Source organism: Metopolophium dirhodum, chromosome 1, assembly GCF_019925205.1.
Source record: "Metopolophium dirhodum isolate CAU chromosome 1, ASM1992520v1, whole genome shotgun sequence".
NCBI lineage: Eukaryota > Metazoa > Arthropoda > Insecta > Hemiptera > Aphididae > Metopolophium > Metopolophium dirhodum.
The window spans coordinates 36,007,416-36,027,756 of NC_083560.1; the positions used below are offsets into that span (position 1 = coordinate 36,007,416).

The window sequence follows — 20,341 nt, forward strand, 5'->3', positions numbered from 1 at the left end:
ATTGATTAACCTAGTTTAGTTAAAAACAAACGTTGTGAATTTGGGTAAAACTTTTATATTTTATTATAAATAACATAAACATGAACACTTACTGTTTTTTTTTTTGGTGGGGGGGGGTCATCAAAAGTTCTGTTTTATCCAGATTTCTCAGCACCCCTATTAACCAATATTAACCCGAATAATAACGGTTTTAAAAACCCAAATGTTTGTTTAAATTTTTTATTCGGGTGTTTGAACACCCAAATACATCCAGCACCCAAAACCCGAAACCCGAATAAATGATTCGGGTGCAAGGCCCTGATTGTAAGGAAGTAAAATTTACTGCGGCCACCCGAAAAATATTCAGGGGCAGAATCTGATGCATATGTAATTGCATACAAAAAAAAAAACCATTTTAAAATTATATCATTTAGTATATTATAAAATAATAACTATTGGAGCATAATATGTATTTTATTAATAGACATGTTCAAATTTTCAATACACTAATAATAGGTAATGGGTTTTAAAATAGAAGGATTTACACATTCAGTAGACAGTAGTTAACATTCACCTCAAAATAATACAAATTACGCTTCACTTTGACTAATAACGACCTACATAATATAATATATGAATATATTACAATATTAAACATCAGTTTATAAACAGATGATATACCAAATCAATATATTACACATATTAGTATGTACAGTCGACATCTGATTTCTTGGAATGCGGTTTATTAACTGGTTGTAGGGGTTGGTTATTGACACACTCAACTGTCAACATATTATATTCTTCACCATTTGTTAATGCAATACAGAAATAATTTGTAAAATACATTAACATATTTCTCCATAAAAAGTAATTATGTAAAAAAACGTCAACATCAATTTCATACTTAAAATGATTAATTTTTAAAATTAAATAAACTTAAATACTAGTAAAATATAAAATACAAAAATGATTTAAATATTATATTTGCTATACAAATGAAAGTGTACAGCTGAGTTAAAGGTAAGCTAATAATTGTATACATTATTATACTTTTCTGAACTTATTAGATTAGTTAGTGCTGATACTGCTGCATATGCTTCTTTTCCAGTGATAAAATTTCAGTTGGTGGTAAAATCCATATTTTCCTCTATCTTTCAAATCTACTGGGTAAGAATACTTAATTTTTGCAACTCCTTTAGCCCAATCATCAGGTGCTCCTAAAAAATGTTAAAAGTACATTATATTTTTTATAAGTACATACTGTGTATAGGTTGATAAGAAATTCATGTTACTAAAATTTTAGAAATATTATGGTTCTTATAAAATCTCCACCATTTTTATACACATTTCTAATTATCGCCTGTATGGCCTATATAGATTATTTATTAACACAGTTGGTGACAAGGGGTGTTTTTAAATGTTCTTACTACTCATAGTAATACACTATATTCAGTAATTATTTATGGTTTGTATGGCATGTACACAAATGTAATGATTTCTCATGTATCTTGTAGATGGATTTGGTATTGGTAAATTTGTATTAACAAGATTAATACATTTCTAAAATAATAATGGGTGTCACGGATGCCTCTCTAGTCTATAAATTGTGGATGAAAAATAGTATTTTTTTTTTGCATGAGCTTATAGTGACTTCCTTTTGTAATGACCAGTGAAATATAGTGAAAATATAGAATGTATCGATGCCACAAAATGTGTACAATCCAAAAAGAATAATAGGTATGGTGGCATTGGTATTACTCTTAGACGCCAATGTATTAATATTTATTCAATGTTATGTACCGGCGGCTCAGTATAAGAGAGTTGCACTATTTCTGATAGTATACTTTTGATGTAGCCTGTTTGATAGCTGTGGCCATAACCTGGTCTACACGTTGTATTTCTGTGTGATCAGATGGTACCCGTTTGGCATAGCCCCATGGATATAGGATATATTGTCCTATGGAATGTCAGAAATCCCGAAAATATATTTATAGTTTATTAGTTATAAGTAGTAGTAACTTCTAACTTATTATTTAAAAATCAAAAATATACTCCAGTAATAACCTTTTAAGCTAAAAACAGCATGTGCCACTCGATTTGTTCAACGTCACGATGCAGTAGTATTGTTTGAGGAACTCCAGGCAGTTATTGTACATGATTTGGATTCTATTTCAAATTGGATGGATCTAGTTTCCTCAAGTGCAGCAAATCAACTTATAATGGCAATAAAACAATTGAATTCTCCAAGCACCTTATCTATATTAAAAAAAATATTGGCCATTAGTTTTCCCCTTAGTAGATTTCTTCAAAAAGAATTTCTAGAAACTGCATTAAAAACTGCATCTGTTGTTCAAAAAAACATTGAAGGTATTTAAGAAAATTGTGTTACAGAATTTGAAAAATTATTTTCTAATGTAGAATCTATTTTTAAAAAATTTGATATTCCTGAAAGCTTGACACGACAAAATTAACGTCAACATAGTTGTAATATAAGTCCACAACAGTTTTATAAAACATCAATATTTTAATCCATTTTTGGATAGTTATTCGGATCAATTGAATGAAAGGTTTTTACTACACAAGTGTTTAAATTAATTTTCTTTGCATTGTACCCAAGGCAGGTATGCCAAGATATAAGGAATCAATTCAAAAAATAATTTAAACATACCGAGAAATTATTGATGATTGCACTGAATTAAATGGCAAATTAGATTTGAGGTATACTCGGTGCACTACTTTATCTCCGACGGAACTCTAGAAAACTAATGTTATTAAACTCTACTTCAATATAAACCCTGATGTTTTTCCAATAATTTCTAAATTTGTTCAAGTATTTTTAAAACTACTTGCATCAACTGCAATGGGAAAGCGCTCATTTTCATCACTACATTGTTTTAAAAGTTTTTTATATTTTATAGTTTGAATCAGCGGTTCCCAAAGTGTGCGCCGCAGTGTCTTTACAGGGACGCCGCTCAGCCGAAGAATTTTATGATTCAAAAATAAATGTGGATACCCAACCACGCGGTGACGGAAATATTTACGATTATGTAAATAAAAATGTATAAATTATGTATAATTTAAATTAAATAAATATTTTCATACTAACCCTCACAATCTTTACTTGTTTTTATTTAATTTTTCTATTTTTTTATAATTAATCATGATATGACTTCAGGATAACTTACAAAACAAAACAGATCTAATAATAAATAGGACTGCTAAAAAAACCGACAATGGGTAGGTAACCTTCTTCCTACAGGACAATACACAAATTAAACATTAAACATCATTATTAAACTAATATAATCAAGAATCTTTACTTTTCCCAGAAACCAAAATGCAGTAAACCGTTAAATTTTATAGTAGTGATAATGGATCAACAAATTAAATAAATAAGCTCTAATATAAATATCATACATAAACATTTATAGAAATATTTAGACTTAAAAAAAGAAACAAATTCTTATACACAATAATATTATTAACTGTAAATTATTTACTTTAAACCGGCATTTTCTTCTGAAGATCATTGTAATAAATGATATTGGTGCTTCACTGTCTGAATATATGAATGTAATGAGGTTATAGCTTAAAATATTATACACAGTGATGTCTATTTGAAAAATCACTTGTAGATAATATTTTAAACTATGAATACCTAAAGACAACATATAATGATCCTCATTAACTTATGACCAGACTGTTAACAATTAACTGCAAAAACAAATTATATTATAATAAGTAAATAGTAGGACGCGGTAATATTAGGTTGTACATTATATTATAAAATTATATTGAATCGTACACAAATTTAACATATAAAATTTTAATTTCCCAGTTTCAATAGTGTGCTATCAGTTTTGATATTAGAGTGAAATTGACCTACCGTCAAACTTTTAGGTAAGAGTATTATCTGTGTACTCTCGTCGGTTTTTACAATATTTTAATATTTAAGTGAAAATTATGAGCACTTTCAAATATTAATATTTTACATACTCATAACTCATACTCACTTCAAAATTAAAATATCATAAAAAAAAAACCAACGAGAGAACATGAATAATGTTTTTACCTAAAAGTTTGATAATAGGTCAATTCACTCTGATATAAAAAATGACAGTACACTATTTGGTAAACGGAAACGTGGTACATCGCATGTATGTAAGACGGAGATAACAGATATGGGTACTACGTTCTCCTAAATAAAATATTAATATATTTACATACCTAGTTGAAAAGAGCATTTGTGCGTTGTATTATTGTGTTTTTAATAATTCAGTTTTTGGTCCTGGGGTGTGTTTAGAAAAAACAAACAAAATATAGCAATCAGAACAGTGTTCGGTATAGGTTGGTAGTTAGTTTCTAAACAGGAATTAAATAAAATAATTGACCTACGATAGCAACTTGGTTGTTTGTGCTTATTAAAAATATATCTAATTGGAAGTATGGTAATAGTTGTCTTTAACCGCAGCAAAATGCCACATGATATAAAGTACAGCCACACCCTAGGTACTTTCTAGAGAACCTATATATTATGAGATTCTCTAGACTGGTACTTATGTTCACGACTTGCGTGTATGCATCTGTGCTACGTCACACTGTCTTGGCATTGTTCACCACAAAACGCAGACATGATTCCGTCATAATAATTTAACATAAACATGGTAATAACTAATAATAAAAACATTCCTGCGCAGACTGTACGATAATTATAGAAAGTTGAGATTATACCAATGTATTTAGCCTAATAGAATACGTACCTACAGACTACTTATTATACTCACTATACAACAACAATGGGATGATGATGATCCACAGGTGGCGTCAAAACTCAAAGCAATCCACACACAGTGTTTTGTAAAGGTATTTCAATTTTCAGTTGCAGTTGCAGACACATGCAACGGACTATGGTTTCAGACTAAAGTACTCCAGTTCGCTATAAAGTATTAAAGTCCAATAAAATGAACTACCTATTAGCAAGGATAAAAAAAAAATTGTACGACTATAAAATGTTATATATTGGAAATTTATAGGTGAATATACCAGTGATAATGGAGGTTCCGGCGAACTAGGGAACGTACAACATCCACACTAACACAAATACGTTTGAGATCTGACTCTTGCGTCAGAAGGTTTACACGACGTCATGACAGAATGAATAAAATAACACAATGATTGCGTCGAAAACCGTTTGTTGTGTTCCATACGAAAAGGTGCGCGACATGGCGATACAGGTTATTGCGTACGTTACTGTCGTTCGTGAGCGGGTCGACGGGAGTCGGTGTGGCTCTATGCGCACGCGGTCGGCGAGCGTAGCGGGTACGTCGATGAGCCAGCTGTAGGTGTACGTGCGATGTGTGCGGATGGCGAGCGGGAGGACACGACCCCCCAGGTCATTGCGGCGAGAGCGGTGAGACGACTGTCGGAAGTCAAAATTACTAATTAACGCACTGGGCGGTCGTCGGATGAAAAAACGCACTTTGAAGACGGGGTGCAAGTTGGTCGGAAAGTGTGGCTCGGTCGATCGTGATGAGCAAAGATAATGATGACCGGCCGAACGGCAGCATCGTTCCCGTCGCGGAGCGAGTCGACGGACTTACACCGTGTCCTACGTAAATCCGGCGATTTCTATTCTGGCCATGCTGTTCCGTCGCAATACGATGCGACTGATGTGACGAAATTGTTTCGTTTTTAGTCGCATTTGTCGGATTCACGTAGGACACGGCGTTAGGCGTCACGAGAAAATTATTATTTGTTGCAATTTGCAAAGAACGTAAATTTAATTGTCACAGAAGCCATATTATACAGTAAAACTCACCGAATAAATACGAGATAAAATAATTCGCGTTGCGAATGGAAAACTGGCGGCTGGAGCAAAGTGATGATAAGGCTCCGTATCATATTCTGTCATATTCCAAAATAATATAGATAAGAATAAATGGCGATATACATAACGTAATATTACGCTCGAAAATTATTATGATATATTACGCTATACACTCTACTGATTACCGTATGCATAGGCAATTTATGTGTCACATAAAACATGTTAGACTATGCGTAAAAAATGTACATACCCACCCATCCTTCGACCACCTTAAAGACAAATTCCTAATTTCGCCGCAGTACAACAACAGTATAAAGAATATCAATATTATTACTATTATTACTCTTTATACCTACTGTGGCACAATCTTGTCAAATATATAAAAGTATAATGGGTGCCAAGACTAGGCCATATAGATTGTTTGAAGTATGCTCAGTGTCGGCCTGGCACATCAAAGGCCCATGGATCAGTTTTTTTAAAGGGCCCAATAATGAAATACAAATTTTAATTGATATTTTGGTAAAAAAATGCTCATCACCTTTTTTCCTTTAAAAATACATTTATTCAAATTCTGATTTTTAGAATTTTTAAGTATACCTAAAGATCATATTTTCAAATTCTTTATATTTTTTGTACTACTATTAAAGAGTGTTCTGTAGCTATAAAAATTTATATTTTTCAAACGAGAACCTTCTTTTTTACTGCAAATTATTAAGCAGATGATGTTTTTGTAAATGTAGATGTATCTAAATCAAAATTCTAATAAGTAGTTGCTGAATTATTAAAATGTTTATACTAAGGATAATAATCCTTAAATATGGTTTTATAATAAAATACTATTAGTAATATTAGATGTACCTATTCACTAATCAGTACCTATACTTAGATAATTTTTACAAATTACCTATTTATCTTGATAGATCAATGGTAATTAGTAATAATTACTAACATTTTCAAATCATCTAAGCCCCTAAATCTACTTAACCAATTTCCATATACTTATTATCCTTAGTACACAAAGTTGTATTACTCAAAAACTACAAGTTCAAATTTCGATTTAGATGCATCAAAATTCTCAAAACACAATATCTGCTGAATAATAATTACTAAAAGTAAAAATAGAGGATTCATATTTGAAAACAGAATTTTGTATTCTATAACAACATCGTCTTAAAATTGTTTAAAAAATCTCAAGTATTCAAAAATCTTCAAGTGTATTTAAAAATTCCAAAACTCAAAATTTGAATATTATATGTATAATTGAAGAAAACAATTGAGAGAGCATGCTTAAAAAATCACTTCGTATAATATTAGCGCGAAGCCTGACGAGGGGACGGGAATCATTCGTTTAATAATATATTATTAAATTATTGAAATATTTGAAACTGCAAAATAATAAATATTATTAATAAATAATAATTATTAATTACACGGAAACCAAATTACGAAAACCAAATTTATATTTATATTACCTATAGAATTTTAACTTTGAAGACAAATCCATATTCCATAAGTTATAAGCATAATATTATTATTCAAGTAAACTTTCAAAGTAAATGTCCAATCTTCGTCATTGTATTATACAGTCGAGTCGCGATAACTCAAAGTTGAAGGGGGATAAAAATACACTTCGAGATACGTATTATTCGAGATAATATATAACTCAAATTTATCAAAATTAGGTTCCTCGTGGCCTCGTCTGAACCCATTGTTTTTAAGGAGAGATCCCAGATAGCATTTTCGTAATGATAATATTTTATTAATATCATATCTTCGTTAAAAAAATAATATTTTAGAAAAAATATTAAAATAAAATCAAGTAATTATTTGGTAAAATAATATTATGAAAATACTAATAATATGATATCATTAATGAAATAATATTCTGGATATATTATCATTATGTTATTAAATATGAATTGTTTAAATAATATTTTGAATATATTAATAATAAGTCATCATTAATAAAATAATGAAATAATAATCTGGATATATTATCATTATGATGATAAATATGAATTGTTTAAATTATATTTTGAATATATTAATAATAAGACATCATAAATGAAATAATGAAATAATATTCTTAATTTTATTATATTATTATCATTATGTTATTTAAATCGGTACAACAGCGTGCGACTTGTTCATGATCGCCTAGGAAGTCGTAGCCGGTCTTTTATGCATAGAATATAGATAGAGGCATATTTACGGCTCCGACTTAGTACAGAGTACAACAGTACCTACGTCAATATCTGGCCAGTGGCATCAGAATAGTGTTCAGAATTTCAGACACACTAGTGCATAATATTGTATATAGGTATTATACTAGCTGCATTGCTGCATTGTATAACCCGACTAGTGACTACAAGTGTAACTTAAAACATTATTTTGTCAAAGTGTATCAAAGGTGTGTGTGTGTGTGACTAAAATAATATACAATTAACTAGGTTGAGACTTAAAGCGATTTGTACTACATTTGTTTTATGCAAATGTATCAATATATTATTATTAAATAGGTACCTACTGGCTATTATATTATTAATTGTAGATTGTATTAGCCATGAAGTACAAATTATAATATTATTATATTCCAATACAATCCAATGACAGATTAATATACAATATATTATTATTATATTGTTCAGTATATTATTATGATTTCTGATATAAATATTAAATATAGGAATCTGTTGTTGTTGATCAGTTAATTTTCGGGGAAAACCATACAACGACTGTATGCCCCCACCGTACGCCGCACTGCCATCCACACACTCAAACACCCACACGACATAGTACTTACACGATACACACGTCATACGTACAGACTACAGTTACGACTAACTATATAGTTTTTTTTTTTTTTTATTTTTATTATTCATAAAGTTTTACTGACGAATGTCATCTTAACTTATTGTTAATAACATAATTTTTTTTTTTTTTAACATTTAGAAAATAAATAACAATTAAAAATACATTGGTGATATAAGATACAAACGGCTACATATATGTAGTATAATAATAATATTATAATATTAAATTTCTTATTAAATTAAATTAAATTAAATAAACTAGTTATAGGCGTTATTGCAACAAGTCGTGGGGACGTCCGCGCTTGAGTCGGCGTACAGAAGGAGGGACACTTAGCTTGTAATACTTCGCACTGTGAGCAGAGTTGATGTGGCCGAAGAAGTTGATTGCTGATTTTTTTATGAACTCAACTATTGTGGGTAGCTGGAAGTCTTGATGAAGTGCATCGTTGCGTACAAACCATGGGGCATTAGAAATGGTTCTCAGAACTTTTGATTGAAAGATTTGTATTTTATGTATGTGGGTTTTTGCACAATTTCCCCACACAGGGGATGCGTAAAGAAGTAATGGTCGTAGTATTTGCTTATATAGCATAAGAGAGTATCTCCAGCTTAATGCAGTTTGACGGTTAATCAATGGGTATAGAACTTTTAGTCTTTGGTAGCCTTGTTGTAGTTTTTAACTATATAGTAAGATACTCTATTCTGCTGTCCCTGTGTAATGGTGTAATACTGTAATGTGTATGAATATTGAATTATAATAAATTGTTAAATTCTAAATTGTATTGTGCCGTCGGTTTTTGAATTTCTATTCTATCTATTTTTTTATATCTACCTATCTACGACGCACGTGTTGATGTACCTACTTCAGTAAAGTTCACAGTTGTATAGGAGCATTTTCGGTAAGTAGGTACCTAACTAACTACATTATTAATAATAATTATCGTGCTCATTATTGTTATTAATATTATAAATTGTAACTTCCTACTAAAACTCTCTTCCTATTAAAACTCTCTGTCTTCATGAATCAGAACTAATACCTAGATTCTAGAACAATATAAAATTAATAGGTTATATTATTATAATAATATAAACGAAGTGGTATTATATTTTATATTCTTCATATTGTTAATTCAATGTATTAATCTGTATTAATTGTAAATAGTTTTGGGCCTGTGTGCTAAATTTTCATTTATTTATCATTATTACTCTCTTATTACCTATTTCTAGTATTTAAAAATGTATTTATGCGACTATGCACAATTATATAAATTAATAATTATTGTGGTTGGTCTCCTTACTTTCACTACAATATTGCTTGTGTATTAACCTCGGTATTAACTTTGTCGGTTTAAATCTAATGTTACTACAACTTGTAAATATAATGTAGGTAGGTAATAGTATAGTATTGTAAAATTTAATTAATTTAAATCAATGATATTATATTAATAAAATAATACCTTAAACAAGCATCTTGATAACTTATAAATATATAATATTATACCTATAAAAAACATTATTGAAGTAGGTATGTACATAGTACATTTATAGGTAAGTAATATGACACGGGGGACTAGGGGAGACAGTGACCGACCAGCGTTTTAATAAACTTTTTGAACACCTCGTATAGTCGAATCTGGCTTAAGTCTAATCTAGGTAGGCTACTATTATATAGATAATGTATAACACAAAATTGGATTATCAACATTAAGTATGCCTTGGTGTGGTTAGAAAAGTTATGTATTTGTGGATTAAAGGCCCAGTGCCTATACGTTATCCATCTTGGAAAATAGAACAAATATCTACAATATTGATAGGTCTAAGAGTCAGTATACCTTGCGAAATCAATAGAAAACCAAGAAGTTTGTCTCATATAAAAAACTGGAAAGCTACTGAATTTCGTACATTTTTATGGTATTTGGGTTCTTCTGCTATCAAGTCTGTTGTATTAAAGGAACACTGGAAACACTTTTTTGATTTAAGTTTAGCAATGACAATATTATTGAGCCCGGACTATGCACAACATATTAATATTGCTAGGAAGCTGTTGGACAATTTTGTTAAAACCTTTGAAATTTTGTATGGTCGGCATCTAATATCGCACAACGTTCATGGATTAACCCATATCTGTGATGACTATATTAAATTCGGTCCATTGGACAATTGTTCTACATTTCCATTCGAGAACTACATGAGTACTCTAAAGAACATGATACGGAAGCCAGACAGGCCACTTATACAAGTTGTTAAAAGAAGTAATGAAATAAGTTTATTGAAATTAAATTCTCAAAAAGAAACACCCATGTTTACTTTTTCTGGATTTCATAAACATGGACCATTGATTCAAAATATACAAGGATTCCAGTATACTACCTTAAAAATGAAAACATTTAGTATCAAATTAAATACAGAAGCTGATAGTTGTCTTTTAACATGTAATGGTGACAATAAAAGTCTTCAATATAGTTAAAGATAAAGATGATGCAATATTTTTAATTTGTAAAAAATTTCAAAACAAAGACATTTTATTTGATAAGCCAATCAAATCTTCAGAATTAGATATTTATAATGTTAATACATTAAGTCATGAACTCTAGTCATGCTATCCTATAAATGAGATTAAAAAAAAAATGATTTTAATTCATTCTGACAGTAATGCGTTAATAGCCTTACCATTAATTCATACTTCCTGTAATGTATAGTTAATAGTTATTAATATTTTATATCAGAAGTTAGTTATTAGTTACCAAATATAAAGATTGTTAATTATATTTATCATTAATATTGGTTGTATGTTAATTTAGATTATAGTACCTATATTAATTAATTAACACCTATTTAAACAATTTAATTAATAAATTTAAAATTATTTAAAATGTGGCAGTTTTGTTATTTTAGTATTTGTTATATTTCAGTTAAACATGTGGTCAGTTGTGAATTTTTCTAAAGATAATACTGTTGAAGTTGTGCCATCATTTTGGGTCAAAGATAACAAATCTGCTAGGCCGAAAAAAAATGCAAAACAGTTTATTAAACAAAGACTAGTACCAAATAACTATGATTTTCAGTATTTATCAATTAAAAAAAAAATGTGCAAGGACTTAGGTAATATTATAATATATAATACTAAAGCATACATATTATTGCTATTGCCTATTATGTTAATAAAATATATTTATATTTTTCAGATGATTATTTTCAGGCTAGTGTCCGAGCAAAAAGGTCTGAAAATACTTCTAACGTTTCATCTTCATCATATGAAACAAATGATGAAATCAGAACTAGGCAGAAGAAGTAAACAAAAAGAGAACATTATAAAATGGAGAAAATTCAAAAAAATAAAGCAATTAATAAACTACCAGCATGGAGTCCAAATTCCATTGATAGTCTAGGTAATTGTGAAAAATAAAAATAATATATAATTGCCTATTATAATAGGTAGTAGGTACTTATTAAAATTATTGTTTGATTTTTAGGGTCATGCATGGACATTGTAGAGAATACTAATTGTGATGATGAGTTCAATAATCTAGATAACACACAAATTGGTATGGAAATTATTATCAGTACACTGCATCTATTATTTAGTTTGTTTATAGGCGCACTTAATAGAATACATCAGTGAAATTATTTTATTTTACATGAGTTAAAAAAAAATTTGTGAGAGTAGTTTTTAATTTATTTAACTTTGTATTCGAAGGTCCATTGTAATGGGCATATAAGATAGGGGGGTTATGGTGATTTGAAATGTTAATCAGTAATTAATATTACTTAATCTATCAAATAATCAGTAGTAAAAACAAACTATATTATTATTTGAAAAAAAACAAATAATAACATTTGATTATTATTTTTACAAAATCAGTATTATATTTATTTATTTTTTATTTTTAATCAGTATATAATTATTGTTCTTTATAGATACTCCACCTTCTAGGAATAACATGATTATTGATAAAATATTATCGCCGAGCAACCAATCAGTGAAGAGAAAACTAGATTTCAAAGATCGATCTTTGAGCCCAGAATTAATACCAGCGGTCGAAGTATTAAGTATGTATATTATATAATATGCTTTTATAAAAATGATTTTTAAAAATAAAAAACTTCTAATAATTATGTCATTATCCTTTTTTCAGATGCAGTTAATACAATTGAAGAAGTTATTTATACATCCTCGTTGCCCTTTAAAGTCTCTATGACCAATGCTACAACAACTGACAACTCAGCATTAGGTATGTATAGTATGCAATTTACAGTTAAGTAATTAATTCAGTGGCGTCATTTGGGGGCAGGGTGGCAGCAAGGTGGCATTTGCCCCTGTCTACTTTTAATAGCAGCCCGATGGGCCAGTGTCCGGTTGTTTCCATTTAATGATTATTATATTTTATTAGTGCAAAAACTTGCCTATTTTTTGAGAACTAAGAAATTATTGTCACAATGATAAATTTTGTAATTAATAATATATTAATAGTTGGAATATATTTATATTTAAACGCATGCGGGGACGTGCATGGAAGTGGTGTGTGTGTGTTTATGAAGGAAAAGAATTAAAGGATATATTAAATTGTTCAATTGTTGTATATACAACAATAAAAATAATTAAAGATCATACTCCCATATAGCTTTATTTCCAAAAATATAAAATGAATACTACTTCTATAAACAACCGATCGTTACTCTAATATTTATCATTGATTTCAAACTGTAGTTAATTTTGTGACACTTGTGTACTGTGCACTATTCTCTATTGTATTCAATTTAGTTTAGTACCTATATTAAAATAAATTTTTCTATGTGTTTCCATCTCATTTTTAATATAAATAATAAAGTAAGTGAAAATAGCTCAAGATTCATAAACAATTTCTAATAAAACAAAAAGAATTTAAACCAGTAAGCAAGCAATAAAGATAAAATAAAATTAGTTTACATAGTTTTAATTTCTATGTACAATTTATTGTTCTATGAAATATCTGCTACCTTATATTTTCAAATGATTTTGTTATTTAGTTAGTGAAATGGGTTGCAACGATTATAGTAAAAAATATTTAAATTATAAAATATGTTTGGTTTTTTAAGTTACCTATTTGGGCTGGTCAAATCTTTTGCTGTCCCCCTCCTATTGAAAACTGAAATTACACCACTGTAACCAATATCCAAAAATTAAATGCATAATATTTTTAAATCATTAAAATTTGTTAACAGACATACTGAATAAGATAAATAGAACCATATTAAACACATGGTATGAAATAAAGACTATGACCGAAAGAATAGAAAATATTGAAAAATGTATGACAAATAAAACAAACATATTTGAAATTCACGAAACAACATTGCAAGGCATTGATCATGTATTACAACACATACTTTGTAATTTACCATTGAAAACAGAAGAGGATCTTACAATATTTGAAGAAAAATTACTTGATATGCAGTTAAAAAAGAAAATGGTAAGAGTTATTTATTATAATTATAATAACTAACATGTAAGCAGGGCTTGTATTTAAGAGGTTTCTAAATCTTTTTACTTGTGAAACTTACTGGGGTTTTTAAATGGACTATCTTTATAATTTTTTGTGGTGTTATTAAATTTGTTTAAAAGAATTTAGTTACAAAGGGCAAAAAAAGAAAAAGGTGTTCTCAGTCTTGGCCACTTGTTCCTTAATATTTGGTAAGAAAGATGATAACATATTCTTTTATATTAAATTTCTTCTCAAAGTTTATTCTAAATTTTTATCCTATTATACCTACATATAAATCAATCAATTATATTTTAAGTTTATTGTTTATTATATTTGAATGTTTCAGAATCAATAAATAAAATTAGGAAGTTTAAAAATTGCAACACAATTGATGTTGAAACCCCTTTAAAAATTTTTATTGCTGGCGCCAAATTCTGCATAAATCAACTTTAATTGTACAATTATTATTAAAAATAAAATATTTAATTTGCTCATCAAATGATTTGTTCAATTTTTTTAGTAATATAATTTTATATTATATTATATAATATTTGTATTTATGAATTAGATTGCTATAAGCTAATCTAATGGTTGGAAAAAAGTATATTTTATTAAATGTATACTTTATGCCAGTAGGTATGATATAGTATTTTAATATTTTACTATAATGGGCGAATAATTGGAGAATTGTGCTAAAAAGTAATAAAATTAAGCTGTAATTAATACATGTATATTGTATCTCACCAATTTTCCATTTTCATTTAACAATTTAATTTAAAATAAATGGGGACAAGTTAATTTTCATTAACATTTTATCCATTGTAATGGGTTGTATTTTATTATTAAGAGTTCTAGTACAGGGCCCGTGAAAACATTTAGTACAAGTCACATGGGTCCAAAATTTGATGTCAGGGGCTTGTATTTACACATAAGTAATCATTACCTTACTAGCGTCATATTATGGTTGATTAACCTTTATTAACCTATACAAATATCTGCCTATAGACTGTATTATTTAATATATTATATTAAAATATTATGTATTAAATTAATGAATATGTTTAAAAAGTAATCATATAATGATAATTAAAGAAAAATAATATTATGATGGTATAAAAATATTATTTTATTCATATTATTTTTAAAATTACATATTAATGATAATCCAGTGGCCAACTGACATTTTATAGATATTTTTTTAATATTATTAAAATCAAAAATATGGGGAAAAAAAAACGTTTATAAAATCATTTCATTATAAAAATAATATTTTATAAATTTCAATAAAATATATTTTTGCTATCTGGGATATAAAACCCAACTTAACTTGCAGTAACGCAATTAACCCAAAAAAACCTACTCTTATTTATTACTTGACACTTACTATTGTTTTCTACTCACACTATAATAAGCTAGCATCTAGGCCCTGTAAAGATAAATTAAGTACGGTTAAATATATCGATAAATACTTTACGTGATCCTTAGGTACTCCCTATATACCCCAGGCACATGCCAAGCAAATAAAAAAATTTATAAGTCCCTAAAAAAAAACCCAGGCCGACACTGAATATGCTCATAAAAACGACTGACCCTTTCATTAAATTACAATCAGAGGTACTAATAGATTAGAACAATTAGATTGTCAGAAATATGTACTAAAAAATGTATGAGTACCTATTGAAATAAAAATATCACCCGTCATAACCAAGTATCAACCAATGAATAAATTCCAATAATTTGATATTACAGATTACAAAATATATTATAATATACTCTTTTATAATGTTTTTAAAAGTAAAATTTACCTCTAGTTATTTTTTTAATACCTATTTATAACAATTTAACAGGTTAAATATTAATTAATTAATTTTGTATTCATAGGTTCTAATGACTTATGTTTAAGTTTATTAATTTACACTTTTCAAAATAAATTACATTTTTTATTCATATGTAATATAAATGTTTTTACATATTGTTGCACCTGTTTTATTTGAAGTTAAAAAAGTGAGCAAGTGAGTACCGCTTGGTACTTGTTGTAGGTACAGTATGTCTTGTGTGGGTCACTGTAATTGATGTAATAAATTTAAATTGAATGATGTATTATTGTATACAAAAAAGATTCAGAGCGGAGATTTCCTGTCAGCATATATCAATTATATTTCATGATAATATTATGTATTTTTAATATTGCCATTAAAGTAATAATTACTTAATAGTTAAGTATTAATTTTACTATTAAAATTACACCATTACGGGAGGTTGATTTAATTTTTGATGAAAACATGGCATTTATTATATTATTAATATTTAATTATTATAATTGTGTATATAGTATATATTTTGTATCATAATTTTATCATAGTGTTGTTGTACTTTTGAGTCAATACCACTATTACCGTAGAACGGTGTAAATATATGAATTTAGTGATTAGTGGAAAAGTATTAAAACTGAGGTGGCAACTAACATATAAAATATAAATTTCAAATTTTAAAGAATTGTGAAAAATTTTGAAAATTGGCATAATCCCCTTAAGGGGCATCTATACTATTGGATTTTAAGGAACATTATAGGCAACTTCTTATACATTCAGCAATTGGTCTTGTCATTGTATTAGTCGGAAGTACTAAATTGTATTAAAACACACTTATCGTTGGAATTATAGAAACAGTAGTTTTTAAAAAAACAAAAACCACTCAGTTATGAGGCCCCTTAACATGGTTTATCATTTACTGGGAATTATATTCACCATTATTCAACGACCTGAGACCTGAGTACACTTTTATGATATACATAACTAGGTACTTTAGACACATGCACATATATATAAAACAAATTATTTTATTATCTATGATATACAAAAATAGTATTACTAGTATATAACAAAAAAATACTCATAACTACTGCAAAAAATAAAAATTACAGGTGTAATAATAAAGTTTCACTTCAAATATTATTTTATTACCAAACTATTTTTCAAATTAAATTTCTTTGTTCCCATACCATAATATGAAAAGTTATATAACATTTTAGGAGTAAATATAAAACCCATTATTCGTTCAACCGTTAGTTTTATTGAATTTCCAGCCACAGATGGTGAATGGTAAACCTGTTTCAGTTGAAATTGAATTTCTTTAATATTATATACTAACTGATTCTAAAATATTTGTCTTTGGATAAATCGTTTTCCAAATCATCTATTTTTTCCAAGGTTTGAATCTATAAATATTACATAATATGTAAATACTCAATTCTTTAAGAGTTTGTGTCGTAGAACTTTCTTGATATTTTTGAACAACTAAATCTAATTTTTCATTTATAGATCATATTTCATTATTATTAAGTAATTTATTAATCTTGTATATTTTTCATCTGTTAAAAGAACTTAATTAAAAATTATAAATGTTTTAAAATGTTATAGAAACATGAGAATTTATTGTTTAAGAGGATGTCAGCGCACTATATTTTGTTTTCTCTCTCTAGACATAGACAAACTACATTTACGCAGTATCATTTTTTTATGTTTTTAAGTAATCCTATAGTAAAATCATTCATTACGAAAACGATAGACAATAATTTTTTAAGGGTATGACATATCGATTTTTTAAATATTGTCTCAAAACAATTTTTAAACATCATTTAAATGTACAACATTTTAAAATTTATTAGAACATTAGAATACAAAGTCAAATAACAATAAAATATAAAATTGATATATCATACCCTCAAAAATACTAGTCTCTATAAATGTTGTAATAGTAAATTTTACTCTAAGATTACTCAAAAATCATAAAATAAAACGATTTTAGGTGAAAACGTTTTATCTATGTTACGCGTAGGTCTACAAGTGAAAACAAATATTGCGCTAACATCCTCTTAATGTTTTACTATTAACAAATAAAACTTTTAAATTAATGATACCAGGAGGTGAAATCTCAACATAAGTATCCGGATATATTTTTTATGGATACCAACCATTTGTTCAATGTTTATAAGCACTATACTTTGTGCATGTTAAGACCAGTTAGTATGGAAAAAACAAGTTTTAGATGGCAAACTAATCATTTTCTTAACGTGTGCAACGTATAGTACTTAACGAGTTTCACCTTGTCACTAGTATCTAATTCAAAATAAACAAAAAAAACATAATTTATTGAAATTATTGATTTAAATATTTGCTAGATATAAAAGAAGGCATACCTTTTGTTGTGTAGCTAGTATTAAACTCTTTTCACTTCTAAAAAAATGTGTTTAAAATTGAATTAAAATATAATTTTGACTTGGTCGCATTATCTCTTCAAACAGATACCACATACATATGGTATTTACATAAGATGAATGATGTTTAGAAAATATTATTAACAACATTTTATAATATAAGTTATAATAAAAATCCAGACAAATGCCAAAATATATTATGTATAATTGTTTACCCATATATCGATTAAAAAAAAAAAGTGTTCCTTGCATACCTCCTATACTGACTTGAATATATTATTCTTAATATAAAACAAAATTAAAATAATGAATTAAATATTTACCAAAATCTAAACTAAAATACAACATTTTTCGTTGTTTTTTGGATTTTATTTATTCAGCTGATGACGAAAGATCAGATCTGTACTTTGAAATCTTACATATTTTCTTCACAGCTTTATTAGAATTGTCTAAAACAATAAAAACATATTATTTTTGAAATAAAGAGAATTTTGACTTGATGCTAAGCCATACTAAAATTAATAGTATTCATAGCCTGCAGACGAGCACTTCTTATCATATTTTGAATGCTTGTTTGTAGCTCTAGTGATACTTTTATAGAGAACTTTTGAAGTTAAGCTGAAATATGTTGGCCAAATATTTGAATTTCGCTTACAACGGATTTCTAAGTACATACAGAAATTTCATTGCTTTAAAGCTTTATCAAGAGGAACTATTTCTTTTTTGCTGTTTTTATTTGTTATGTAGAGTCAACATCTTTAATATGTATTTTAGACTGTATTGAATTTGATGTGTGTTGAGGAATTTCTTCCCGTGATATTTTAGTTGTACTTACAATTTAGTTTGTAACCTAAAATATAATATTAATATCAAACTATTATTACCTATTAATCACCGGTACCACTGCAAACCTACAAAAAAGCTAATAATTCAAATACATACTTACATACTTACATACTTTCAAATATAATAAAAAAGTTAAAAAGGAATAAGTGAATGATGATCACAATTTGCTATGTATGAACCTATTTTCGATATTTTATTTTCAATGTCCAATAATTAGCTCTAAAACTTGTGATATTTTACTTTTTGAATTTGAATTATTGAGTTTAGTATATAAATATCGAAAATTTACTTTTATACAAGCACAGATTAACTTCTCTTCTACAATATAGATAATAAGTATTTTCACTCTCAAACCACACAATAAACCATATTATAATTGGAAGTACAAAAATTAATTTTCATACTATTAATATTTGAGACCCCTTAAAATTAAAAATTTGTTCTTTTTTTCTTTAGTATTTTTTTGAGGGGTTCGATATGAACTATGGAGGCATTTCAATGCCTCCATTCTACTTAGTCCGTGGAATTTCGAGAAAAGTGCCTGGTGTTAATTTCTTTACAATAATTACTGACTATAGTAATAGGTAGACTCTGTCGTTCGCCACTTCTAACCATTTATCATGATTCTAACCATGAAGACCAAACTCGTGCGGCTATAGGAATTATTTATGTTTTTTACGTATTTTGGAAAATACGTGCATTAGGTATTTTGAACCATGGCCCTTCTTAGATTACCTATATAGCTTGTACGATTGGTGATTACGAATTTATTCATGTTCATGTGTGTATATTTCATAAGTATTCAACATTCTGAAGACACAAATTTGACCGTTGTATCGTTCAAAATAATTCAAAAAATATGAATAATTCCTATATTACGCGGGTCAAAGTAGCAACCCTAGCGTACGCAGTGCAGCCTGTGGCTGTTTAACAGTTTCATTTCGAGACGTTATCAGAAACGGAGTTTGGTTTTGGTACCCTTATTCTAGTCTTCATACTTCTAACCTTACAATTCTTGTTTATGCCACTTGCTGTCGGCGTCCATAGTGATTCACGGGATTAACGCATTTCTCCTTGGTAATTGCTGTGAGTACTAATGTTTTTTTTTTCATCGAAATTAATCAGCCAAAGGAACACCCTTATTAATTATGATAATAAATTGATCTAGTATTCAATGAGCATCGGATTATTCGGATCG

The 20,341-nt window shown here is 28.0% G+C and overlaps 1 protein-coding gene and 1 long non-coding RNA gene across 7 annotated transcripts; one reads left to right on the forward strand and one right to left on the reverse strand.

The window, feature by feature from the left end:
* Positions 1-439: 439 nt before the first annotated feature.
* Positions 440-5,839, reverse strand: LOC132934749 (uncharacterized). 6 transcript variants are annotated; one of them, XR_009663074.1, is made up of 6 exons: positions 5,023-5,839; positions 4,764-4,949; positions 3,480-3,693; positions 2,044-2,235; positions 1,780-1,936; positions 440-1,196 (listed from the first exon to the last, which is right to left on the reverse strand). It is a non-coding gene; the product is annotated as an uncharacterized LOC132934749 (long non-coding RNA). The 6 variants fall into 6 exon arrangements; XR_009663072.1 differs by lacking the exon at positions 1,780-1,936 and adding an exon at positions 4,207-4,267 and having other exon boundaries at positions 3,480-3,637; XR_009663070.1 differs by lacking the exon at positions 1,780-1,936 and adding an exon at positions 4,207-4,267.
* A 5,748-nt stretch (positions 5,840-11,587) lies between these two features.
* On the forward strand, positions 11,588-14,540 carry LOC132937432 (uncharacterized). The gene is made up of 8 exons (XM_061004251.1): positions 11,588-11,721; positions 11,805-12,008; positions 12,093-12,164; positions 12,538-12,669; positions 12,756-12,851; positions 13,822-14,069; positions 14,222-14,290; positions 14,428-14,540. The coding sequence occupies exons 2-7, from the start codon at positions 11,936-11,938 to the stop codon at positions 14,282-14,284; spliced, it is 684 nt and encodes a 227-aa protein (XP_060860234.1). The 5' UTR covers positions 11,588-11,721; positions 11,805-11,935; the 3' UTR covers positions 14,285-14,290; positions 14,428-14,540.
* Positions 14,541-20,341: the final 5,801 nt, after the last annotated feature.